Source organism: Sebastes fasciatus, chromosome 3, assembly GCF_043250625.1.
Source record: "Sebastes fasciatus isolate fSebFas1 chromosome 3, fSebFas1.pri, whole genome shotgun sequence".
In the NCBI taxonomy this organism is placed as follows: domain Eukaryota; kingdom Metazoa; phylum Chordata; class Actinopteri; order Perciformes; family Sebastidae; genus Sebastes; species Sebastes fasciatus.
Genome location: NC_133797.1, coordinates 36,804,617 through 36,831,243, shown reverse-complemented (window position 1 = coordinate 36,831,243; position 26,627 = coordinate 36,804,617). Strand labels below are relative to the sequence as shown.

Here is a 26,627-nt window from a genome sequence, read left to right as displayed (position 1 = left end):
ACGCACGCACGCACGCACGCACGCACGCACGCAGGCATGCACGCACGCACGCACGCACGCACGCACACACACACACACACACACACACACACACACACACACACACACACGGCATAAAGTGTACAAAATGTGTATTCTCTGTGGCACCAACATGAAATATACTTGACCACATCCAAATAAAGTATACCAGCATGTAGAGAAGCACCAACTTTAAAAAAACAATATATGCCTTACTGTCAGGTTTTATGAATACTTTCTTTTGTAATAAACAATTCAAAATAAAAAACAGAGGCCCCATTTACACTTGTGAACTCCTGAACAGCACGCTGAGAAAATAAAGCAACATTTAATACTGGAGAACAGAGAGAGGATACTATTTCAATATTGACATGGTGGAGTATACACATTCAGTACTAAGTGATTTATTAAGTACAGTATTAATCGATTAGTCAGTTAAAGCTGTGACATAGGAGTACAATAGTCGGAGGAGTGCCGTAGATGTGTCAGTGTTTTAGACTTGGTCTTGATCCTTCGTGGATGGATGGAGTGTTTGATAGACTTCAACAGGACCTGGACTCTGAAGGAACATAACATATGATGTATGTATAGTTATTAGGGCTGTCAAAGTTAACGCGATAATAACGTGTTCATACAAATTTGTTTTAACCGCACTCATTTTTTTAATGCATTAATGCAACTTGTGATTTTTAGGTTGTAGCGGGCTCAGTTTTAAAGCGAGGTTGAAGCTAGTATCACATGCAACTAGAAAACCTAAGGAATCCATTGGTACCAACCATGTCATGCTAGCTTTTTGGGAAGGAGGTTAAATAACGCTCCAAACTTACGCAAAATTTTGGCGAGGATAAACTGTCATGGCCATTTTCGAAGGGGTCCCTTGACCTCTGACCTCCAGATATGTGAATGAAAATGGGTTCTATGGGTACCCACGAGTCTCCCCTTTACAGACATGCCCACTTTATGATAATCACATGCAGTTTGGGGCAAATTATAGTCAAGTCAGCACACTGACACACTGACAGCTGTTGTTGCCTGTTGGGCTGCAGTTTGTCATGTTATGATTTGAGCATATCTTTTATGCTAAATGCAGTACCTGTGAGGGTTTCTGGACAATATCTGTCATTGTTTTGTGTTGTTAATTGATTTCCAGCGATAAACATATACATACATTTGCATAAAGCAGCATATTTGTCCACTTCCATGTTGATGAATATTAAATATTTGACAAATCTCCCCTTTAGGTAATTTTGAACAAATAAAAAATGTGAGATTAATTTGCGATTCATAGCGATTTCCCATGGAAAATCATGCGATTAATCAAGATTAAATATCTTAATCAGTTGACAGCCCTAATAGTTATCAATAGTATGTTTGATAATAATACCAATAATAGTATTATCAGCTATCAAACTAGAATAAAATGAATATTTTTTTTCCTCTTGTGTAGCATAAAGGGATTACAACTCACACTTCATTGCGTGTCCCTGCATTGTAGAATGACAATAAATGAACCTTGACATTAAAAGACACATTCATTGTGCAAGATAAATACATGAAGGCTACATCTTTTTAGGAAGTTTAGCAGTAGTGCAGCAGTGAAGCAAGAGGTGATTTAAAAAAGAGAACAGTCAACAAGTACAATAAGTAACGTCGACATGAGTGACATGAGTTTCTTCTTGGTTGAAGAGAAAAAAAAGGAAGACGGTTTGTAGAAAACAATAAACAGTAATGCTGAAAGAGAGAATGAAGTACAACACACACTCAGTCAAGCCCAAAGTGGTTCCTCCAATGCAGTTTACTCAAAGAACAATAAAGCAGCTATATGTGCCATATAAAATAGCATGTCTGTATGTGCCCTGTTAGTGTAACAAGCTAACTGATAGGTAAGTGTCACTGTGTGCACCATGTCATTCTGTCTGCAGAGCTCAAGATGTCATATGGAAAAACAGGCATGACTACAAGGCACTAGATGATAATTAGAGACGGCACACTTCTGCCCAGGATGAACAATCCTCTATATATGTTATATTATTAATGGGAATTGTTTAGAAACTGTAGAGGTGCACCTGAATCAACATCTGGATCAACATATGCATTTAGGAGTTTTGCTTTTTTTCATTTGAGTGTGATGACAAATGAAAATCTGGCAATATTAAGAAAACCTTTAAGGAAACTCCTGGATGGACACCACAGCATTTCCTGGCCCACTTTTTTCATAAACTATACCCTTTTAAAAGTAGACTCTCTTATCTCAACACTGTAACTGTGTTTGTCTTGCTGGCCAAGCCTGTAAAAATAAAAGGACTAATGTATAAAAGACTTGCTCTAAATAATTGACGGACTAATCAGTTATTGTAGAGGAGTGGGATTAGACTCACATGATGATGTAATTCTTTCTCTGTAAAGCACTAATACAATGAGTCCCATCACCAAGACTGATGTTTTTTTTGGCAAACTGTAGTAGAGTTACATTACTTATACTCAGACATGCCATTTCACCGTGCATTTAAATATGTATGGAATTTAGATGAGTGAACTCCACACCAGCAAACGAGACGGTAAACCAGAGGATGACTGATGATTCAGGAGCTGTCGCAGATGCTGAAAACAACCAACACTACATTTTATTAACTTGTTAAGTATTTTGGTATTAATAACTTGAAAAAATGAGTTTGACTTACTTGACTTACTTCTGTAATTTTAAGATTCACTGAATCAGACAAATCTCTCCAATTCACAAGGGGATGTGTGGGAGTCTGATATTTGGAGATTAGTAAAGGTCACAGATAGTTATGTTATTGTTGTTAGTTTCTCCAAATCCTGCTTTGATGATGATGATGTGTATGTCTCACTACGTCTTTGGGCTTTCACAAAGGTACTTAATGTAAGGTGTGACATCAGTCAGCCAACATTTATGTACATACTAATCCAGTCACGTCAGTTTTATAACACAGCTTCCTCATTCCAGTTGAGATGACATTTCTCTTTCAATTTTATAACACAGCTTCCTCATTGCAGTTACGATGGCAATTTTCTTTCTATTTCATAACACTTAAGATCTTTGCACAAGTCTGTGTTTTTTTGTCAAAATTGTCTCACGTTTAAAAATAAATTTGACCTCACGTTGTGTCGTTCACGTTTACACACCAACGGAAAAGGGTTTGATTTTCTGTTCATTCGCATCCATCAAAAGGCAAAAGAAGGTTGTTTGACAGCTCAGAGCCACCGTCCATCATCCAAAATGGCATGATACACATTCACTCCATGTACCAGCGAAAGCACTTTACAATAAAGAAATAAATGAATACAGCAGAATTTAAAGTACGGAATCGGGGATGGTTGCAAAGGATGTACCTAAGATTAGACAGTAGTGATTGAGCTGTAGGCAGCTAAACGATAGCTTCTTGCTAATGTCATTCATTCATTATGCCCCGTTTCCATTGCACCCATGTAGTTAATTCAGTTTTGTCTTGTATTGTGAATTTATAACGAATAGAATAATGAAATGCATCGGACTCAGTGTGCTAGGTTTCTGTGTGTAGCGCTTTTATCGGATGACGGATTAAAAAACACATAGGATAAATACGGACCTTCAGATATGATGATGAAAATTAGACAAAAGAGAACAACCTGAGAACCATACATAATTTGTTTAATTGAGAAAAACTTGACATTTGACTATTAAAGATTTAGCTTTGAGTTGACTTATTTGGAAAATATTGCAAACGGTACATGCATGTTATTTCTGGTTACCCTGCTGATGATGCAGTGACACACCGGGGATCATGGAAGTAAGCCGGAAGAAACAAAGAGAGTGACTTCACTGACTTGTACTCTGCCCGTTGACTTCCTACTGTATGGCCAGAACAGCTGACTGCGTTTTCTTTATTGTCTTAAGGCAGTGGATATAAACAGATTATCACATCAGCACCAGTACAGGACACAGACTGTGACATCTTGTGGATGCAGCAGTGGTTCACACAGACATTGTAAACTTTCATTTCCTCTCCACATCACTGAACTCCCTCAGGACCACCATACTTCACTCTGTACTATCCTCATCTACAAGGCCAGGTTTTCTGTAGCCACAACAAGATTATATTTTTTAAGAATTCAGATTTCCATAATTCTCTCTCTGTGTAATCAAATAAAATCAGTCATGTAAACAACATTATTTCTGGGAGACATCAGTTTACGCATTCATAAACAGATTATTCCTTTTTCCTATTAGTAGCATTATTGTAGTGTGGCATGCTTGCTAACATCAAACATCAAACTTAATCAAACATTAGAATACGCAGAACTGTAACTAAAACAGAGCCGTTAATGCATGTCATTACACACGGAGAACACGGTGTGCAGGCTTCTGAAAACTCCTTATAGATGAAAATAAACAGCCCTTTGTGGCATGTTTGGGGAGCCATGCAATCACACGTTTCTCCTTCGCATTTCCGAGACCACGTTGGGACACTTTTCCTTTATCTCTTAGGTTAGCCAGTTTGTACCCTCCTTCAGTATGCTATAGCAGGTTGGCATATTTATGAAGGATTAGAGAAGCTGATTGAAGCAGCCATGACTGACGCCAGCCCTCACAACACTTGCTGATAATTCAGTCCTCCCTCTTCAACCCATTTCACAACGGTGCCTCTGGTTATGAAATGACCAAAAAAAATGCGTTGGCCATTCATGGAAACAGAGCACCTTATCTCGCCTCCACCTCTCCACCGTCATTCGTCCTCTTTCCATTTCCACCTGCTCTCCCCTCCTTTCTCCTCTCACACGGAGTGATTAACCAAACCTTTCTCCTCGCCTCGGTAATGTGTCTCAACAAGCAAGGAGGAAATGAGAGAATATTATCTCCGTCCTCTGCTGGCTTTGACGGCGCTCGTCGTTCAAATACACACTTTTCATCATCCACGGACAATGCTGGGCCTCTGCTTTGTGTGTGTGTGTGTGTGTGTGCAGTAGTGTCATAGATAAGGAAAGGTTTGTCAGGGCAGCTCATGTGAATGCTGCCATTTGACACTGCAACACAATGAGTAATACCTACAAGTAAAGGGAAAACGCGTCTATTTATCAATAATGTCTCATTTGTACTGTATATCCCCCTACACCCACACTAACTGCAGCAAGGCACCTGAAGGCCACTTCTTTTCTGATAAAGCTCAGCAACCAGGTAAACAAGTTTACAGACTCTGAAAAGGCGGCAACAGCTTGGTCGTTTGTGGTCGAGCACCAGCCAGTCACAGCTCTGTGCTCCCTTGTTTCATAAGCCGTAATTTTACCTGGCAAAAGGAAAATGGATGGGAACTTAATTTTAAGCCACTCGACATCCCCATGCTCTCTGAATATATCTATCTGATGATGCTTGCACTTACACTCTCCCATCTTACCGTTAAACTGTTTGATAGTTGTCAACATCATAGAGAGTGTCTGGTTTGGGGCCCTCAGAATTGCGTCTCCGCTCTTTGCAGATGATGTGGTTCTGTTGGCTTCATCAGACCGTGACCTTCAGAACGCACTGGGGCGGTTTGCAGCCGAGTGTGAAGCGGTCGGGATGAGAGTCAGTACCTCCAAGTCTGAGGCCATGGTTCTATGCCAGAAAACGGTAGACTGCGCCCTCCGGGTTAGGAGAGACTCACTGCCCCAAGCGAGGGAGTTTAAGTATCTCGGGGTCTTGTTCACAAGTGAGGGTAAAATGGAGCAGGAGATGGACAGGCGGTTCGGTGCGCTGTCTGCAGTTATACGGGCATCGTACCGGACCTTTGTGGTGAAGAAGGAGCTGATCTGGAAGGCAAAGCTCTCGATTTACCAGTCTATCTACGTTCCAATCCTCACCTATGGTCATGAGCTTTGGGTAGTGACAAAGGATTTCATTGGTCAAACATAAATTTCCGCAGGAGGAAATCCGCTGAAATCGAGATTTGTCTGAATATTTTTTCCCCCACACGAATGTTCCGGAGGGGTGTGCAAACATTCATAAGAACCCACAAAATAATTTTTTATAAATTTCCCTGCAAATTTTTCTGACAAAAATCCATGCTTGGTGTGAAACGGCTTTTAGGCGTATATATATTTTACCAACAAAGTGTCGGGTTTTACAGTAAAATCTGTTACTTATGCTATTGTATTGGGAACAGCTCTCTCTACGGGCCCCCTCACCCCACAGGCCACAGTGCAAACGCACTGCCTGCACTGTCTATATTTAAATCCCTGCCCATCCCTTTCCAAGCATGTAAAGCCATTGTTTGCTTTGTCCATTCTGGGCTACTGTAGAACCATGGCGGACTCAGTGGAGAGGACTATGTAGACCCTATGTAGATATGAAAGGCTCTAACTAAAGTAAACACAACAATTCTTAGTTTCAGGTGATTATACACTAATGAAAACATAGTTATGAATATTATAATCCATTTCTGCTGATAGATCCCCCGAAATGTTACACACTGTGCCTTTAACATAACCACCAAGAAAATATAGTAAGGAGAAGGAAAGCTACTATAATGAGCCATCCCAGTTTGTTTCTGTTATGCAGCTGAATTCTCACTAGTTACCTCCTCACTGCAAACCTTCCTGCCACTCAATTAGCTTTTAAAATAAGCTTTGCTTCAGAAGGTTTAGGAGTTTTATATGTTAATAAACCCTTATAGCTTCATTGTCCACCTACGTAGCTAACTAAGAAATTCAATTCAGTCTCATTTGTTTGAGCTGATGTGATGAATGAGCTCTCTGCGGGTTTTGCAACAAAAACCTTTAAGATATTACAAATGGATGCTGTGTTTCTTATCCAATTTGCCAATTCATTGGTTTTAAAATGTACAAGATTGAATGTGCAAATTAGAGTCCATGGATACAATTAGTGTGCCTGGTGTTCTCTGTAGTTGCAAGGAAAATTCAATGGGTTTTATGTCATGACAGTAGACAAGACCGACTAAAAGGGAATACAGGGGCAACACCATAAGCTGCAAAACCAGAACTACATATGGGTGTGAGTCCATGCCTCCAACCCCTGTTCTTTATGTGTGGATTTTGAATGATTCTTCTTCTCACAGTCCACAAATATGGATGTCAAGTTTGTTGAAGTATCTAATTTGCCCACAGGCGTGTCCACCAAGTGGGTGTTGTGATCAATTGGCTGTGTCTATCTCTGTGGTTCTGCCCAATAAGTCTTTTTCACAGCCAACATTTTAACTTGTCATAGGGAACATTAACAATAGCTCTGTTTGATTAAAATGTTCCATGTTGTTTTATTTACACCTGTGCTTTTCACCTCTGTGACATGTCAAAATGTCTTTACTGAAAAAAGGCCTATGAATGTTCCCCATATGAATGTTCACCCCATGACGATGACACTGAGGTTGGTCAAGAAAGTAGATGAATTAGATTAAGTGTTAGAATGTGCATAATGCAGCCTATGATATAGTTTTACTACTGCTTTACTTTACTCATTTTTTTGTGTTCTGGATACGAATGAAAAGCGATCCAAACTCAGACAGACGGTGAGATATTGTGCATTTTGTCACTCAGGATGTAATTACTGTCTTAACTCAGGATGTAACTGTGCATATTTTGTTTGATAATTTGATGAACACTGATGCTACTGTTGTCAGGCTATTAAATAGGCATTATCAGTCACTATAAGCCCCATAGATGTGGGCCAATAGGGACCTACTACACCCACTAGTAGGTTTTATCTGGTGTTTTTTCCTAAACTTAACAAAGTGTTTTGTTTTGTTTTCTAAAGAAGTTGTAGTATTGTTGCCTAAACCTAAAAAAGTTGTAGTATTATTGCCTAAACCTAAACAAGTTGTAGTTTTATTGCCTAAACCTAAATAAGTCATAGTTTTTTTGTCTAAACCTAAAGAAGCCTTTTTGTTTGTGTTGAAAACGTGACTTTTCATTCAGTTTTACAACATGTTAGAACGTGTTACTTTTAAGTTTCAATTTCACTTTTACAACATAGTAAGCGTAGCGGGCCCCTAATGACCCACATCTGTGGTGCTTATAGTGACTGATAACGCATATTTAATGGCCTGATAACAGTCAAACAGCTTTTCATATGTGCACCTCAAAAGCCAACTATACTTTAAGATAACACGATTTTCTTCCTCGTATTTATCTATATCTATATCTCAAAATAATTCAACATAGTGCAGCCGCAGAGTGATAAAAAAAACCTTACAGTGGCTCCACCTGAAATGGATCAAGAGAAGTGTTGGAACTTATAATAGTTTGAACACTATAAAGTAAAATGATGTAAAAGTGCTGAGGACTTGAGAGGAGGTCTGCATGCTACAGTGAAGGGAGGGAAGTACTGCTAGCGCTCACTTTTATAAAGTTATCCCATTACTGTCAACAGGCTTATGGGTCAATGGGCACATTTGAAATGACAATAAAATAAAGTGCTGGCCACTGAGTGCTTTGCACAGCATCCTGATAGAAAATCATGCACTTATGTATTTTGCTTTATCCCTGTGTGTGTGTGTATTTCTAAAAGATGTTCCATTTCATGTTTGACTCCTGAGCATGCGATACTTCAACACATCGGTTCATAACTACCGCATAAAACCAGTGACAAGAGAGACAGAAGGAGAGAGAAAAACAGAGGGATTCATGTTCGAGAAGGATTTGGTGGGGTGAAAGATGTATCTTTTTTCCACCAAAATAAGTGTGCATATAAAAGTTTTTAAAACACAGGAAAACCTGCTAAAAATAGGGGACAGACTCCTTACGTTCAACGTCACGAATGCGCCAGAAGACAGTGTTAGTAAAAAGCAGAAATCAACACAGAGGCCAATGAGAATGTTACGGTGGTTACTTCTATTTGATATCTTTTACTTATTCAGTCTCTCTTCAAACTCGGTGCTGACTAATTTACGATGTTCAAGAGCTGCTTGGATGGAGACGGAATTTGTGGCTGACATGACAAAGAAAGTGCCGGAAAAGGGGAGAAATCAACGTGTCCACTGGGTGTCATGTTTCCATCACTGCCGATCGGAGCTGCAGTCATTTGTCGCAGGAATGAATGCCGATTGTATCCTTTCCCACTAAAACAAAACCCAGATGTTAGAAGGAGATAGACAGAATGAAGGAGGAGAAAACATGTTAAATTAACATAAACAAAGTGATTAAGAGAGATGGATTAATATCAAAACCTCCTCCCCTAAAAGAAAATGTAATTACTGTTTTAAATGAAATGATATTATCACTAGTGGATAATAATGGATATCAAACAATAGAGCAACAGTAAAAGGCAGAGAGGAGCAAGGAAAGGAAAAGTCATGTGTGAGGAGTTTGGTTGAACATCCGTAGCTACGAGAAAAGAGACACAGCGAGAGAGAAGGTAGGAGGTTGTGTGCTGCGGTGAATCATCCATCAGGTCAAGACTGCTGCATCCCAAAATAACAACATAACCATTAGCTGAGCTGAAGCCTGTTATTAAGAATACCTTGATCGGAATAAACCGGCCTATTCACAGAGCGATATTACTGTACAAGGGAGTTGCATAACCCTTGTATAAACTCATCATGTTAACACTCCTTTGGACTACTTTTTTAAAAAATATTTATGTATACATATCTTTGCTCACTCACCCACTGAAGTCAAAGATGTTTGTTCTCTTCCATTTTTGGCCATGTGAGATCTGTTATGATGAGCAATCAATGCTTGCATTCTGGTGTTTTTAGGGGCAGATTGTTATTTATAGTTAGTACAATAGTTGTTGGAGTTTTGTGTTCATAGAGCAGCTGATTCATGTGATATATTTGACTGTATAGGAAGCAATCAAAGAAGAGAAGCAAAGAAAAGGCAGCGGCTAATAAGGATTGGTAGAAATGAGTGTCGGGTGGTGACTGATAATGTTATCAAGTGGAACTTGAGGGACTGTCGCAGTCTGTCATTGTATCAATCAACCCCGTCGCCCTGAAATGATGTCTCTATTTAGCTGCAGCAACATTTTCCATCAACATAATGAGGAAACATTTTGAATGAATTTGAATGCCAAGTTGCAAAATGTTGATACTGAACGTGTCAGTAAGATGTTCACTGACAATGTACGTCACGTTTTCCATGCTATATTTTCTCTTGTAAAACAATATATGCTCAAAACAACTATGGCATGGTGGACAGTAATTGTGGTTTAAGCATTTAAACCATTTGATTAAAGTTAGGGAAATATTGTGGTCTTGGATAAATATTGTAAAAGTCATCACTGCCTTTCCCTAACTTTAACAAAACTGCTTTTATTGCCTAAACCTAACCATGTGCTGGATTCAGGATGCAAACTCTGGTCTCTGATGCCAAAGTCCAGTGTGTTATGTATCCACCCCGACGTGTATGTGCTATTAGAACATATCGCTTCTTTCATTGGAAAAAAAAAGTAAAATATATTATATAAGCAGTATATAAACAAAATTTCTCAGAGACAGATTTGGTATGAACAGCTCCTCTGAGTAGCTTGGTAGGACAAGGTCCATCCATCCATTCATTTTCTTCCACTTATCTGGGGCCGGGTCACAGAGGCAGCAGGCTTAGCAGGGAATTCCAGACGTTCCTCTCCCCAGCAACATTTTCCAGCTTTTCCTGGAGGACCCCGAGGTGTTCCCAGGCCAGCCGAGATATATAATCTCTCCAGCATGTTCTTGGTCTACCCCGGGGCCTCTTACCAGTTGGCCGTGCCCGATAAACCTCCAAAGGGAGGCGTCCAGGAGGCATCCTGATCAGATGCCCGAACCACCTCAGCTGTCCTCTTTCTACGCAAAGGGAGCAGCGGCTCTACTCCGAGCTCCCTCCGGATGTCTGAGCTCCTCACCCTATCTCTAAGGCTGAGCCCAGCCACCCTACGGAGGAAACTCATTTCGGCCGCTTGTATCCGCAATGTCATTCTTTAGGTCACTACCCAAAGCTCATGACCATAGGCTAGGGTCGGAACGTAGATGGACTGGTAAATCGAGAGCTTTGCCTTCAGGTTCAGCTCCCTCTTCACCACAATGGTCCGGTACAGCGCCCGCATAACTGCTGACACCACATCGCACCGAACCGCCTGTCCATCTCCCGCTCCATTTTACCCTCACTGGTGAACAAGACCCAGAGATACTTGAACTCCCTTGCTGGGGTTAGTGACCCCAAACCTGGAGGGCGCAGTCCACCGTTTTCCGGGACAAGGTGATTGCTGAAAAGGCTAACAGTCTTTTGACAAACAAGACAAAGACTGTAGCATGTTTCCTACACTAGTGTGTGCTTTAAGTAACATTTACTTTGTTTGTCAGTGAAGCAACCGCCTCCTCAAAAACTACACAAAGAACATTGGGAGAATGGTGCATATAAAATAATACAAGAAAAGAACAGCTTTGATTTTTTTTTTAGTTCTTGCCAAGGCCGTGGCCGTGCTCCGGCTTGTTTGCCATCGTCTCTTGTGTCTCCCCCTCCCCTGTGTTTCCGGCTCTCCCCTGTCTGTGTCCCTCTCTCTCTGTCTTTTGTGGTGTGGTACAGGTGGACCCAAATGCAGGACACTGACAATAGGTAGGTGAAGGTAAGAAGGTTTATTTAAGGAACAAGGAGGGACGGTGGTGGAGTGCAGACCAGGCTGGACGAGGCTGAGGTTGCACAGGTGAAAACTTGATCTTGCGATGAGTGTATGGAGAACCGGTGTGGAGTTGAGGAGTCGATGGGAACCAGCTGTGCAGACTGGACAGGTGAGGTGAATGAGCAGTAATCAGGAGGGAGCCGGGAAGGGAGCCACGCCCACGGCAACACACGGAGACGGAGAGAGACGGAGAGAGACGGACAGGGGAGAGGTGGAAACACAGGGGAGAGGGAGACAAAAGAGACGGCCGTGACAGTTCTCCTCGTATTTTTTTTTGTATATTTTATGACTGTGGAGGAGGACAGTGAGCCACTATAACAGCGAAAAGGTTCACAGAAGTAGCATTGGTATCCAGATTTGTAAACACAATAATACTTGTTATAGTAAAGGCTTAATCTAGTGGATATTCAGAATGTTTTGTTTTATAAATTGTAAATCTCTAAAGCCATTAAATATTAAAAAAACAAATGAAATCATATGAAATATTGAGGAGTAACATATAAAGTTATTGTTGTAAGTAATCATCGGGGAACACAGAATCATAAAAGCGATAATTACAAATTACTTAAGACTCCAGAGATTCTCTTCAAAAACAATATTATTTTATTTTGTATTTTATTGGTATTGTTATATACATGGTATAATTTGTGCTTTTTTATTATCAAGAATAAAACCATAAGGGAACACATCTGAAAATTAAACTTTAAACCAGGATTGAATTGTTCTTTTTTTTCCAGCTGGATATACTGAGAGTTCTACAAAACCAGGAGAGAAGGGGAGGGAAAAGACAGGAAACTAAATAGATAGATAGGTAGGTTGATAAATATATAGTTTTTCCAGAGACACTTGCAGATGGTCCACTGAGGGTAGTGTGAACGTTCAGACTGTGATGTGCTTTTACCAACAGCAGCAAAGGCACCTGTGTATCACTTTGTTTAAAAAAAAAAAAGAAAGTACGCCTCAGGGCCTTAATCCAGTTGAGTTCATACACATACAACCGAATCCATCCACAATTTCTTCCAGGGGGATTTCTGACACACAAATCTGCTGATTTCCAGCCATCGCAGAGGTTGGGTGCTATGGTTAGCCAGCTCGAGGCCATTCACTCTGATCCCCCCATCTGAGACTGATTGAAAATATTAAAAAAAATAACCCCCCAAATAATAGTTTGGACCTTTCCTTCTTGCTTAGGTTGCAGAACTTTTGAAGGGGGGCATAGTGTGAGAGTGAAGGGACATTTTTCCTGATATTTGAGTTTGGAGTGGCCAAAGGACTTTAAAAGGTGCAATGTGAAATACCGAGCCACCTGCTCCAAAGAAATACGGGGCAGCATTTTACCTCCACATACAATCTAAATGTACACTACTACTAACCAACAGCAGGCAAGAATGTAAAAAATTAAACTGCTGAAACTCTGAGATACGGTCAAAATAACACTGATATCTCATAATCTTCACGTGGCGTCCGTCTGTAGTTTACGTTAGCCATCTGTGTGTTTACTGTGACACTAACCTGTGTAACGATACACTTGGGTCCGGAGTGTCAGAGGCAACGGAACGACTCGTGTTTTCGTTTTTTCCTCCTCGCCGACGGGCTCTGTTTCCACGGGAGTGTAGCGTGCGGCGACTCGAATTCGGCTGATGAAAACCCCAGCGCCGGGAGTCACAGCGGGCTGGTGGAGCGCTGGGTCTAAGCTGTGTAACGGCAGACACGGAGAGTTTGCTATTCATGCGAGGAGTCAAGGCAGTCCCCCCGTGATCAGAGCCCCCGTAGGTGGGGTTTGCACCGGCTGAATTTGAGCTACCTGCTAACAGAAGCTCCGTCCGTACTCCCGGCGAAGCAGCCTCCCGGCGGCGGTGAGGACGAGGCGAGGGTGCGAGTCGTTTTCTCGTTTCTGCCACTTTGAATGTAATCAAATAAACAAACTATAAAACTGGACCGGACCACGGATGTATTATTGACAAGCCCTCGGGGCAACTCTGCCTCTCCGTTCTCTGGACTGAGGGCAGACTGGACGCTGCTCGAGGAACAAGTGGTATTACAAGAAAGTTCGGGCCGGGGCTAGTCAGTTAGCATTTCAGTATCGCTGCAACACAATACATAGATGTCTTTGACATAACGTCAACACTGTAACCTCTTCACAATCTGTTGATAATGTTAGTCAATTTTTTTTATGTTTACACTAAAATACTGGCTATATCTTACACATTGCACCTTTAAAGAGTGAAGAAATAACAAATAAGATGTGGAGACAATGTTAAGTCATGTCATTTGGTGAGTGATGGGTAAGAGATGAAAGACGAGAGAAAAAGATAAATGAAATTTTCAGAAATGTAACTGCTGGAAAGAAAACAGAGAGTGGAAATAGAAGAGTAACGAGAGGTAAAAATACTGCAGTAGAGTAGGAAAACAGGATTCAAAGAGATAACAAGTAAAATATTTGATCAGAAGAAAAGAGAACTAAAATAAAAGTAAATGTGAAAAAACATATGGGGGAAAAAAGCTGGTAAATGCAAGATTGAAGCACAATTATTTGCATTAGTTATCCTATAAAAAGTGGGGTCGGAGAGCATATTCATTACCAGGTGCAGATTAATGCAGAAGGGTCACACGTCAACGTTTGGGGTGAAAGACTAGAGGGGGAGGAGGGGGAAGGCCTTTCTGGTATAGATTGGTCCGTTAGCTAGCCGTAGCTTCCCACTAGACTAAACCGTTGTCTGATTTATTCCTTAGCTACCCGCAGGGCTAAACCAAAGTCCACACTGATGGCCAACTGAGTCCTTGTCCATGTCCCTGCTGGCGCGTTAGCAGTCCCTCATCGTATCGGTTCATCCTGACAAAGGCAGGAGCGTGTTCTCTCCAGGACGAGTTGGTCATAGTGAACACACAACTCACTTTTATTGTAAGCGAGTTTGCTGACCTCAGGAAACCCCCGAATGTAATCCTTGTGACTTTCAGAAACCGTCATGGCAGCAATTCAACAATGGCAAAGACAGCCAACGAGAGCCCCGGAGTGAGACTGTCTGTCCACGTCCAGTAGTAGCATCATACCCACCAGCTAACCTTGGCTTTTCGCTTCCCACCAAGTCGTCCGTCCTCTTGACTGGCATTAGCAACTGACCAATCCATATTAATTTGGTCGGTGAGCTGGCAGCTTCTCACCAAGCTCTAGTCCGCGTTGATTCAGGCATTAGCTTCACTCCAAGCCACAGTCCGTGTTAATTTGGTCTGTTAGCTAGCGTTAGCTTCCTGCCAAGCTGTAATCCATATTATTTGATTAGTTAACAGACAGGAACTTCTCGCCATGCTACAATCCATGTTGATTCGGTCTGTTAGACGGCATTAGCTTCCCGCCAAGCCGTTATCCACGATGATTCAGTCAGTTGGCTAGCATTAGCTTCAAACTCTAATAGTCCACATGTCCCGGGTGTCTGTCGACCTCCCACTTTCAGCTCCAGAGACAAAAGTTACTGGTGGTTTGGCAGGTAGAGCCTTTCTCAGCCGGGGACAGGTAGAGCTTGCCGTTAGCGCAGGCACAAAGCTCGTACACAGTCTGTTTGGTGTAGGTGGTACCTGCCGGCGCCCCCTCCAGGGGATCCACAGCACTGCCGAGGGGAATGTTGCCCAGCTTGATGGTGTTGGCGTCTAGAAAGATCTGTGGACATAAAAGAGAAATGATTCAGCAAACTTTGATTTGAGAGCAATGGATCGAAGACAAAACAAAGAACAGACACAAAGAAAAGAGAAATAAAATAATAAAAAATATATATAAAACATGGATACACAGAAGTTGATGTTACGGCTGTAGGACTGAGCTCACATGGATTTTCTTGGTGCCTAAAATAACACACAGAGAGACAGAAGGGGAAAAAGTTCTGTTGTCAGAAAAAAAAAATGAAAAGAAACTGGGGTTGTGGATACAGAGGAAGTGAGAGCACATTGCCGTAGGGGATGACTATACTCTCTGTGGTCGACTGGGGTTGTCATCAAGAAAGATCTACGGAGACAGAGAGGGAATTTTCTATTTAGAACGGGTCTCTTTTGATGAAGAGACAGAGTGGGAGTGAACGAGGCAGAGGGCAAGATAGGTGAAGAGAAAAGCTGGGGAATCAGCGGGAGAGGAGTGAGGGGAAGACAAAGAGACGGGGAAAGGCAGACACAAGGGAAAGCATGCAGAAAGAAAAAATACACACTGCAAAACAAAGCCAACTTCTACACCAGCTAATTTGCTGCAATATTATATTTCTTATTATGTTTTCCTCCAGACAAGTCAAAACATCTGCCAAACTGATGAGATCACTCGACACTTTTGAAAAAGCTGTTTTTTGGGGATATTTTGCAAGAAACAAGTGGCTACATTTAAGAAAAAGACAAGAAGAAGTATTAGGACAAAACACTTGATATAAGACACTTTTAGTTTATCTGCATAGACAAGTAAAGTTATTTCTTTTTGGTTATTTCTGCAGTGTTTGGACTTTAATGTAGGACTAAAGCTTTCGCACACTTGGTGCCAAAATATTGGAAAAAAAAAAAAAACTTGCAAAGAGGTTTTCCTAAATGATTTCCAATGCAACTAGACCTTCACTTGGAGGCGTTTCAATCAGTTCGGGCTGCGGTTTGGGTCAAGGGCTTTGCTTGTTGACGGAGGCCAATGGATTTAACAGATCATGTGCCCAGTCAAGTTTATCTTAAGTTATTTCAGGAAAAACACCTGCAATGCACAAATAAAAGGTCACCCGCTGAAGAAAAAAGCTCCACTCACTCACTCTAACCTTGAAACAATAAGGACAGGTTGGAAAGTGGCGGTACCGATTCACCCAGACTTCAGTTGATCAGGCAGAAGACTGAGAACCAGTTCCCATCCACATACAAATACAAAATAAAATGCTTCCTTAATAATAATAACACTGAACAAATGCCTCTACAATAACAAACAAATAAGGAAACTGAAATAGTGTTTTTTATTTTTCCTTTTACCCTCCTTTAAAGTTTCCCCAAATGAATTGGACCAAAAGAAATGGTTATAAAGGGGTTCCAGTGAATATCAACAAATGAATAGAATAACAAAATAAAGCCTGCAGGCGCTAGACTATCGTGAAGCAAGCAAGATCCTTGCACGAATAGCATCTAATCGTCCTAATGCAGGTAACCTGACTGAAGGGTGTTTATTTTGTGTTTCGCCAACTACGATGGTCAACACTCTCTCAATAAGCAATTAAACAAAAGAGCACAGGAATCTCAAAAGGGCCTAAAACAGAGCAGAGTTTCTGGCTTGGCTGATAATATATGTTGTAGTTAGTCAAGGAGGGATCAGAATGACACTGGGTGTGCAATTTCCCACCTCTCTTAAGCCCTACAGAAAGGGTGTCGTCACACCCTGATTGGCCAATAGGGGAATGCACTAAGCTGCTCTCAACTATCATTTAAGAGCCAGTCCCCACACCCTGCTCATAATAACCCTCCAATCACTCAGCAATTCAACCAAGAAAAACACCCAACAGCAAGCACTAGAGAATAGGCGGCTGCCACAGGAAGATGCAAGCCTGGATTACCAACTGGAGTTGGCAAAGCAGGGAACTGTATGGGGTTTACTGGTTTACTGTGTGTCAGATGGTTTGTGGTGATCTGACTAAACGTAAATTAGTTTGGGAGCAGGTGCTATTAAATCACAATGGCGTCTGAAGGGCCTTAATGTGGTGATATTTACGTGATCTTGAGCCTTATACATAATGTCAACAAATCATTTTTAAGATCTTTAAATCCATTCAGCTTATATTCTTTTTAAAAGGTGCACATTCCTAAATAAATTTGAGTTTAATCACATTACCACAAAGGAACTTGACACACTGCAAACCTGGGGTTGGATGGTATTCCAGCAGAGTAGCACTGGTCGATACCTGAGTCTAGGTAAAATATAATAAAGCTGGCATGTGTAGTCTCCTGTGTGCACTGTGCTTGATAGACACACAAAGGCAACTCTTCTTTTTAAATTTTAACATCATTTTTCCAGGAGTTCTCTTGAGATACATTATGTCTTTCAGACCAGGCCAAAATGGCAGAAGAGGGTCAGCGGGGAAAAACAGCTAATCAACCGTCTGTTGATTAATTCATTTTAATCCAGTCATGGGAAGATGAGAAGCATTCAGAAGAGAAGGAATATGAGAGACGCAGAGGAAGATACAGTTCATCTGCTCCAGCACAGTTACTATTTAACATTGTCAGAATAAGAGACTGTCCAATAACAAGATGGACAACTAAAAAAACAAAAACAAACAATAAGGAAGGAATATATGAAGTTAAACATGTCATAATTCCATCCCTATTATCTGTTTTATATTGCTGTGAACACATCTCCTTCAAACAACTGGATTTATTCAAGTTTCTCACCAAACACTACATTTTACGAAGATTACATTGAATACATCATGATAACATTATAATGTACCTTCACCTAATACTCATTTTTATTGAATAGAGCCTGACCATATCATAATGAAATGCAACCTCTGTTAACGTTAGCTGTTAGCTCCGTGCAGGACTGTGCTGCCCATCGGCTTCTAACAACTAACGTTAACTAGCTTTCCTCCTGCTGATTTCAACACAGATTTGTTGTTCACAATGTAGCATTATCAGATAGTATCGTTGATAGTTAGTTTACTGCGTCCTTTCGATTTAGGCGCCATTCATCTCGAGCCCCCCCTGGTACCTATGGTACCTGCCGTACTGTAGAAAAACAAGTACCGCCACGTTTTCAGAATTTTGTCCGGTTCTCATGACATCCCTAGACAGAATAGACGGTCTTGTTCTTCATAGACCTGCACTTCTCTTTTCCTCTCACTCCTAATCATCTCTTCCCCCCATTTCTACCCCTCAACCCCCCCTCGGGCCGCCATCCCTCCTGACCCTTACTTCTCCCTGCATTCATTCCGTCCACTCCTCTCATCTTCAGATTGATACAAGCTGAGATTCAAACGAGAATCATTACACAATCTTGGTTTCTATTGACTGCCATGCCTGCTTATTTATTTACTCCGCAATCTCCAATGTTCAAGGAAGCGCTGCTCTCTTGCTTTCCATCTCTCTCACCACTCACACACCCTAAGGCCGGGCGATAATCTCAGCAGACATCTGTATCCCCATTATTCATGTTCTTCATTTTAGAAATGAGTAGAAGTACTGAAGTGAAAAAGTGTGAGGGAAAATCGCTATGAGTGCAAAAAGACAAAAAGAGGGGAATGAGAGGGAGTCAGATGAAAGGATGACAGAGGGAAAATGTCACATCAGAAGTGGTTGGAAGAGGATGGGGGACATAAAGAGAGAGAGGGAGATAAGATGAACGGAAGAAAAAAAGGAGAGAAGAGGAATGAGGGATTCAGATACCCCAACAGCTAGGAACCAATTAGTATAACTAATGATTTCACATTGGCTGACGGGGCACATCTCGATCTGTATAAACAACATCCACACATACAGTACACACACACGCATGCACGTACACACACACACACACGCACGCACGCACGCATGCACAAGCACGCACGCACACACACACACACACACACACACACACACACACACACACACACACACACACACACACACACACACACACACACACAGTACATCTATTAGCCATTAACCTGGAGATAGATGGGCAGGTAACAGAGCGAGGTAACCTTAAAGATGTAGTCATCCCTAATAGCCCGGAGGTCTTCCCTTGGTGAGTTACTCAAACTCTACAAGATCTCCTGTATTATTAATGACCATTCTACCACTTAAAAGGGTATTTGGTGTTTTAAATATACTAGAGGTGAGACATTTAGTCGATTAATTCATTGGCTGATTGATGGACATTAACTGATGTAGTTTTGATGATCAGGAAAAGGGCCAATCCACACGTATCTTGCCTGTGTATAAAAGGATGATTTGTACTGTACAATAATTGAAGCGGTTGACATCAGGACTGATAGCAGGGGCTAATCCTGTTTTTTGAATTATGGTATCTACATAGGCTCGCCAGATGTCACCAAAAAGAGCATGCAAGATGTTCAAAGCATCTTTTGCACATAACTACATTTTTTCTTTGTTGTTGGGAAAAATCTTTTGTTTCAGGTCTTCAGTAAAAAAACAAATAAAAGAAAAGCAGAATAGTGAGCCTCTTTGCAGCTACCGTGTACAGCTATCTCATTAGCCTGCCATGACCATTGATTTTAATAAGACATAGTAACAATGACAACAAGACTCTTTAAGTGAAAAACGAATATGTGCACTAATCTCCCCATGGGCTGGGCAAAGGAAAATACCACACCACATCTCTAAATGTCAAGGTATGCCTTTAACAGGTCCCCGGTACACACCTGTCATCTTCCCATTGGTTCCCCAATAAAAACTGCCAGGGTTCATAGCCTTACGGAGGAAAAGGACTCAGTCACGGTTGGCAACATAACCCAAATCTAATTCCAACAGCCTGCCTGCCATAGCAATGAAAACCTAAAATGAACTTGGGCATGGCAACGGGGACGGGAGAATGAGGAGAGATAGCTGCATGCTTATGTGAGGAAATGCCAATGAAATTACCGGTTTCTCTTCCATAACGTTGGAAACATCACGAAAACAAACTGAGGGGAGGGGAACAGAGGAAGGGGGGGAGGGGAGAGTAAAGATGGAGGTGGAGAGTGGGGAAGGATGGAGAGACAAACAAGGAGGGAGGGAGAGGATGCTTATTATGAGATTGGAAAGAGGGGAAGGTGATTAGTAGGTGGAGATGAGAGACTTACAAGGCGGGGTGGCGTGAGGAAGAGCTCGATAGGAAGGAGCCGAGAGGTGAGAGGTGAGAGGTGAGAGCCGAGAGGTGAGAGGTGAGAGGTGAGAGGTGAGAGGTGAGAGGTGAGAGGTGAGAGGTGAGAGGTGAGAGGAAGGCGGGTGAAGCGATAGATCAAAAAATGGATGGATGCTAGGTAGCAGGAAATAAGGAGTAGAGGAGAGGTGGCGGATGGACAGATGGATGGAAAGAGGGAAGGGAAGTAGAGTGGAAGTCATTTGTTGTAGCTTAAGGTCGGATTAGCGCTGACATTCATCCCTAATGAAAGTGTCAGTAAGTATGAGGTCGGCCTGTTAGCAGGATGTGAGGGTATGTACATGTGAATGTGTCTGTGTGTAACCACATGTGTGTGTGTGAATATAACAGTGTTTGTGAACAGGTATGGAGTAGTTCTTGTTATTGAGTGCATTGTTCTACACGTATTCAACGACATGCCTGCATTTTACCTGCATGTGTGCGTGCATGAGTTGGTAGGATAGCACTAATACACCTACGGTATGTTCTCCTATATCTCTCAACTGTTTGAGCAAATCAGAGGAAGGAGAGTGCACTATGTTGTCACCTTTATGTTAAGTCTCTTCGAATCCTTTATGGTGCTACCAGCCAGGAGCAAAAGTCCACTGAATTCACATATGAGGTGAGCACTTACAAATGTTTTTATTAAATCATTAGCAGCAGTCCTCTACACACACACAGAGAGATATTCTGGGCTTTGACTTCCTTAGCATGAGCGTGTTAACCAGGTGTCTGGTATCCGTGGTTATACTGACCTCAACTCCATGCCTCAGTCATCGTTCAAAGCCATAACAACGAATTATTTAATAAATGAAATCAATAAAACTGATTTTTTTTTAGGTCAATATAGTCACTGATATATTTACCAGAAACCTGGTAAACACACATGTGCTGAGGTGAGGTCGTAATATAAATAGAGAGCCGAAGCCCCTCCCCTTCCGGTGGACCCCATGGTACCTTATTTCGGAAAAAGTATGAACGGTAGTCAACGGAGAGATATAAATATCTTTTTATCCCGTTTGAATTGTGTGATTCGGCACAATTAGTTCCCATGGGGTTCACCGTAAGGGGCGTGACTTAAGCTCTCTATCCCAAATACTCACCTGTGAATATTATATGTCTAGGGCTTTTATTGTGAAAGGTATGGTGGATCTGGTCTGCGCTGCCTTTGTCAAGGTTGAAAGGAGTAGTAAAGTTTGCCGTCTTGGTTTGGACTACGGAGCCTCTGTGTTGTTGTTTCATAAATATACGTAACTAAACTCGTTCCGCACAACGTGATCGGTCGATGGCTGTATTCACGGTGCGAAAGTTCAGAAAATCAACCTTGTTCCAAAAAAAAAAAAAACACACTTTTTTGCTGCACAATATTCACATTCTGTGTGAAAGTACTAATGACAAAACAACAGTTTGAAAAAATATTTAAACGCTGCCGGTGTGTAGCGACATGAAGGCAGAGCCTGAAACATCCGTGCGTACAGTGGACTGTTGCTAATGATTTAATAAAAAGAAGAAACTTTGTGAGGGATCTATTTCAGAGAATCTAAGGAAAAGAGCATTTTCAGCCTGACATGATAACACATTTCAAAGGATGGGTTTTGAAAACCAAAGGGGTAAAGAACACCACAGAGAAATGTAATCTTTCATCTAAAATGAAACCTAAAAATCATTCATTTTGTTGATGATTTTCATTTGCCATGTGTAAGCATATGTATCCCGTGCTTGATTCTGATCTATTGTATCTGTTAGTGAAAATGTGCCTAGCAATGTGTCCATGCACATTTACAGAGATACAGGCAGTGTTACAAATAATAGGAAAACCTGACCTCATCATGGAGTTGAATCTAAACCCTCACAGTGACACAGTCTCAACACACTCTACTGCAGGGATATGGAGGTGTTTCGTCTACTCCCTGCATACATACTGTATATAATGAGGAAGTGTGTGCGTCTGCCTGTGTCTGATATGTCTGTCTTTATGTGTCCCTTATGCGTACACTTGTCTGGGTGTGTGGCTGGGTGCGTGCATGCATACAGCATGCAGAGTGCATGTGTGCCTGAGCCCATCTCTCTCCGACATCAGTTTAGCAAGCACGCGGCTCCGGCGCCAAGGAGATGGGAAACATGCGGGAAGCGGCAATTACGGAGGGTCAAAACATTTTTCATGGATGACTTCCCCTGGCACAGCTGAGGAACAGGCGAAAGAGGGTGGGAGGCAAATGTGCTGCGAGGGAGGAGGGGAAGGACAAGCTTTTCCTGGGATGAAAAAGGGGAGGGAGAAAGACAGCAGAGGAGATACGAGGGTTAAAGTGTCTTTGGGGGGGAGATCAGGCGGAAGAGCAAGTGTTGGGAGTGTGCTGAGGAGGAGGAGAAAGGAGTGTATGGATGTGTTTAGGAGGAGACCAGGAGTAGGGAGTCTAGTCTGGGTGAGAGGAAGAATGAGAGGATGAATGAAGGATAAAGGGGGTGCAGAAAAATGCGAGTGAAAAACTGAGAAGAGGACACCAAGCTTTTCTTTTTATGCTGCAGTTTGTCTGCTGTAACATAAGCAAAGTCATGACACTAAACTTTTTAGTCATATATCATTTGTAACAAATACCCACAAACACTTTCACTTTACTGCATCTTTCCTCCTACACCATACATGTAGATGTCAGCAGCGCTGTACAAACAAGTCGTGGGTCAGTACGTGTTAAAACAGTTTCCCACCGAGGTATAAATAAACGTTTTTGTACCAAAGTAACCAAAGCTTGCTCTTGCATGCCTGTGTAAGCGCCAGTGAAATTGTATTGTATGATGTCAAACTGCATGTTGAAATGTAGAAATGAAACAAACTCAGCTTGCATTAAAGGTGTCTCACCCAATTACTATTTCAAAGGAGAATATCAGGCGACAAGACAATCAAGCAACTAGATTCAAGCCTGACTAAACCTGATAAGAACACACATTGTTAGCTGATGCACTGCCTTGTAGATGTTTAAACCTGTGTTAGCTTATCTATCTTATCTGTTTGATCAAAAGCTGACTGGCTGTTAAAGGCAGGGTCGGTGACCTTGGGAAACTAGCAAGAGTACACTAGATTTAAAAAAAATGATCCAACCGTAAAACCCAGCGCAGTGTTGCCAACTCTTTTCCACTGAAAGTAGCTAGCAGCATTCGCTCCAAAAGTCCCTAAATCTTGCAAGAAAGTTGCCAAGTCGGCAACACTGACCGGCCCCACAATTATCATTATGAACGTAAACAACATGGCTATTGTTAGCACTCACAGCTGTCAAGCTAACAGCTTGTGGAAGACTCTGAGTGCACGGGCAGAGTAGGCAGGTAGACCATTCAATCATTTCATTCCGGCTGAATGAAATGATTGGACAGGTTTATTACAGTCCTGCTACAGCCACAGGATTTATTTATTTAAATTTTTTTTTTTTGTAAGAGAATTAGATTTATTGATTGCTTTCGGGATTGCATCCCGAAAGCAATCAATAAATCTGTTCTGTCTAAAATCTTTACCAACCCTACCTTTAACTGGTTTGTTCAAAATGTCTACTGTGTTCAGATCTCTTTATTTCTTGTGGAACAGCTCTTTTGTTTGGAGGAAATAGCCAAGACTGCATAATTACAGTATGTATAAAGGGTGAAATCATCTAAATAAACTAAAGTATAATACTCTTAAAGGACATTCACGGTCTAAAATGTGATGAAACCACATTCAGGTTGCTTTGCCGTGATTGCCTGACGAAGAATGCAGCCTTCCATGTTATTGGACTCTTCTGCAGGTCCGATCAAAACTTTGCGCAGACTCGCAGCAGTTTAACTTACGCTGACCTGGAACCGAAGCCGACTAGAAAGTGTCAACTTTAAAGTCTCTGACTGAGAGGGTGGAGGAGTAGAGGAGTGAAGGGAGAGAGGTGTAACAGAGGTTGAAAGGACAACAACAGTGCAATTTCACCAGCGCACACACTCGATAACACGCACAGGATTGGTCTATAGCCTCGGCTCACCTTGCCTCCCGTTCTCCTTTTCTTTCTCTCTCCTGCTCACCCCCCCCCTGCACTGATACATGGATCACACAACCACACACACACACACACACACACATGCGCTCCAACAACACAGATAGGTGGGAGGTTGTGGAGCTATCGGAGTGTATTACACAGACCATTAGGCGTGTGGAATGGACAGATGCTGGAATGGGAGTTGACAATGGACTAAATGACAGAGGCTGGAGAGAGACTGAGAGTGTAGTAACCCAGATGTAGCGGGGACATAAAGCAACATCAGTGTGCTCTACTGTAACACACAAACACACACACACAACTGCAGACACAGACAAAATGCATTCACGCAGACATCGACAGGAACAAAGGCTCTAACAGTAACACACTTATACACACAGACAGAGAAGCAGTCGCAGAATAACACAAACACGCGCTGTGATAGACGCTAACACAAATAATAGAGAGAGAAAAACAGATAAAACTCACCCACACACACACAACGAAAGACTGAGACGGAGTTACATCAGACTGATGGAATCACAAACACACACACACATTTATGATGATCGCCTCGGGCACTGTGAAGTATAGGCTAATGAATTTTCCGACGTTAATCACACCTTTTGAAAAACATCCACTTCTCCCAGCTATTGGCAGGTATCTGTTAATCTGTTAGCACTCTCTTATAAACACCACACACACGCACACGCACATGCACACACACACACACGCACACACACACACACACACACACACACACACACACACACACACACACACATTCTGTAGATGCAGACTCTCAAAGAGTGGAATTGGATGATGAAAACAAGTTTTGGAGATAAACACCGAGGCTCTAGAGACTGAGAGAGGAGGGGACAGCTGTGGCAGTGTGCTGTGAGTGCAGTATGTGTGTGTGTGTGTGTGTGTGTGTGTGTGTGTGTGTGTGTGTGCATATACATTCATATGCGTGTTTTCGTGTGTTGTGTTTGCATTTTTAGATGTTTGAGCCGGTGTGTGTGCGCTTGTGGCTGGATGCTATGTATATGTATGGTGTATACATCCAGTGTATTGCATACCATTTGTTTTAGTGTGTGCATTTTGAGTGCTTATTTCGTGTTTGTGTATACGTGTGTGTGTGTGTGTGTGTGTGTGTGTTAATATATTTGCGAGGCTTCTACAGCATCAGTGTGTACAGTACGACAGGGACTTACCCCCTGCCAGCATTCTAATTCACTCACCATTCTGCCTTACCCGCAGGTAAAACAACAAGCAGCGAGAAAAAAAAAAAAAGACAGTCCCAGTGTACCAGCCCAATAACACCTCCAGGCTACAGCGTCTTAATAAACCCCAGCATTGTGTCAACAAACAATAAAACTCCATGGTAACCTAACTTTGTTAAAAGTTTCTGTAGTTAACCCGATTTCACCTCGCCGCAGTCAGCAGCAGAGAGAAGCAAACTCAAATTAGTGCTTTTGTGCATTTCATGAACACAACGATGAAAATGTACCTACAGAGCATTCAGTGTTTCTTTACATGTCTGAAGAGAGTAATGCTTCATAGACTGTATATAAGAAGTGGACGTAGTCACCGTGACGTCACCCTTTGGTTTGAGGACTGTCGTTTTGAAGCCTCGAGTTCGGCACTTTGTCCGTCGCCGTCTTGTTTTTTTGCAACCAGAAGTGACATGAGAGGGTGACGTACAACCCAACGCTGAATAAGACACTTTTAGGGTGCCCAAAAATGTTACAATTAACTTTCATGAACTGAAAACACACTGTGAAAGAGTTAAAGTTCTAAGACGAAAACGCGAACAACTCCCGGACCTGTCAATCACAAGGTCTACCTAAAGCCTACCCTGCTTAATGGTCTATTTGACTCTAAATGGAACCATAATTTACTAAATGAACATCATGCTGTATTGAAGGAGACTTGAAACTAGCGATTGAGATCATAAACTCTAGTTTGTAGCCATTGTAAGCTATTGATTCACCATTGTTTACTCAAGAATGAAGCTGACTTTGGACTGACGTCTGTATTTCTCCTGCGCAGACCTACATATCAGCTTCCAACCCCATGATGGAGACACTACTGTCCTGTATTCCAGCATCTCACAAACGCTGCATTATATTTAGACTCACTGCTTTGATTGGCACAACCTGACTACACCGTACCATCCGCTCTTCTCTTGTGAGGTTTA

At 41.8% G+C, this 26,627-nt stretch overlaps 1 protein-coding gene across 2 annotated transcripts in view; it reads right to left on the bottom strand.

Annotated features, from left to right (window-relative positions):
- Positions 1 to 14,006: 14,006 nt before the first annotated feature.
- The window catches only part of sgcz (sarcoglycan zeta), a 401,042-nt gene continuing 388,421 nt past the window's right edge, over positions 14,007 to 26,627 (bottom strand). For both annotated transcript variants that reach the window (XM_074630660.1, XM_074630661.1), the window contains exon 8: positions 14,007 to 15,257. In XM_074630660.1, the coding sequence (XP_074486761.1) occupies positions 15,051 to 15,257 (207 nt within the window). In that variant the 3' untranslated portion in view covers positions 14,007 to 15,050. The remainder of the gene's footprint in view (positions 15,258 to 26,627) is intronic.